General features: G+C 56.6%; 1 protein-coding gene across 3 annotated transcripts in view; it reads left to right on the top strand.

Moving 5' to 3' along the window:
• Positions 1-1,388, top strand: part of BCL9L (B-cell CLL/lymphoma 9-like) — a 10,947-nt gene that overhangs the window by 1,816 nt on the left and 7,743 nt on the right. For 2 of the 3 annotated variants that reach the window (XM_019470576.1, XM_019470573.1), the window contains exon 2: positions 1-121. The exons of the other annotated variant lie outside the window; for it this stretch is intronic. In XM_019470576.1, the coding sequence (XP_019326121.1) occupies positions 1-121 (121 nt within the window). The remainder of the gene's footprint in view (positions 122-1,388) is intronic. 3 annotated transcript variants of the gene reach the window in all.

Here is a 1,388-nt window from a genome sequence, read left to right as displayed (position 1 = left end):
GAGGTGGCCCCCCGTAGCAAGCGGCGGTGCGTGCTGGAAAGGAAGCAGCCATACAGTGGGGACGAATGGTGCTCTGGGCCGGACAGCGAGGAAGACGACAAGCCCATCAGCAGTGCACACAGTGAGCGTCTACCTCCTTACCAGCTCAGAAGCTTGAATAAAGCCAGGTCCCTCCTGCTGCTCAGCCAGGCAGATGGGCACTGGCACCTTTAGTTTTGCCCGTGTGTGCTGACTTAGCTGGGTGCGTGGCATGGTGGGCCATTGCAGTTGGCGCTTGTTGTGCTGTGAGAGTGTTTGTGGCCATGCAGTGAGGTGTGGGACCTATTTTGTGAAGATGCTGGAGGGGAAGGTGTTGTTGAAGTTGGATGTCTCTGCTGTACATTGCTCTGGCCACACCAGCAGCAGAATCGCCATCTTGAAAGAGTGCCTGGCTTAAATCTGGTTAAGCACGCCTACGCTGGTCATAGCAGCAGCCAGACCACGCAACATGCATTGCCCTTGTCGCAGCAGCTAAGTCTGTGCCAGGCCACCCACCTGGCTCTCTGCAGCTGCGCTTTAAAGGCAACTGAGGCTAAAGAGGCTCTCGGGGTCTTGACAGCAGTTCAGGCAGGGCTGAGCTGGCCAAGGTGTGCACCATTTGGGGCAACAAACTGTACGTCTCTCCTGTTTTCCAGAAGCATCAAAACTCTTTGATTTTCTGTGTCTAGAATTCGGTTTACTTTCAAATTGCAACAGGGAGAATATCTGAGAGAACAGGGCAAGGTCCTGTGGGGCCCAAGGGCCGCAGCTGGTGGAGAACATGGAAGTGTATAGAACCACGTAGAGGCTGGCCTTTGTGCCTGCCAGTGCACCGTAGCCATCCTCTGCAGGATGTTCATTGTGCTTCTCTGCACTGTCCACCACCCTTGTGGGAAGGGATAGTGCTGCCTTCGTGTCGCAGCCTGCTCCAAGATCGGCCTAATTAGAGCTGGTCAAGGTGGGGCTGTCCAGAGGCAAGGGCTGCCAGCGAGGCAGCGCATGTGTCCTCATGCCAGATTTCCAGTGATGTCTCTTCTCTTCAAAGGCTGCTGTGCCAGGGCCGGGCTGCTGGCAGTGGTGTGCAGTAGGTCTGCAGGGAGGTCCGTGGCGAGAGGCTGGTGGGAGGAGAACAGGCAAGCCTGCCTTGGGGGGTGTAGTGTGTGTGAGAAGAGCTAGGCAAGAGGAAGGCACTGCATGCTCCTGGTAATTGCGATGCTGATTAATACTAATTAGGAATATTATCTAATAACAGCTGACCATTAATAGTCACCACTCCAGGGGACAGCATCCCCTCTTCCCCCGCTCCCGGGGTGTCCGTCCCGCGGCCGCGAGCAGGGAGAGGAGGAGAGCCTCGGGCCCCCGTGCTGGGG

Source organism: Aptenodytes forsteri, unplaced genomic scaffold, assembly GCF_000699145.1.
Source record: "Aptenodytes forsteri isolate BGI_AS27 unplaced genomic scaffold, ASM69914v1 Scaffold187, whole genome shotgun sequence".
Lineage (NCBI taxonomy): Eukaryota > Metazoa > Chordata > Aves > Sphenisciformes > Spheniscidae > Aptenodytes > Aptenodytes forsteri.
This window is presented reverse-complemented; position numbering and strand designations above follow the sequence as displayed.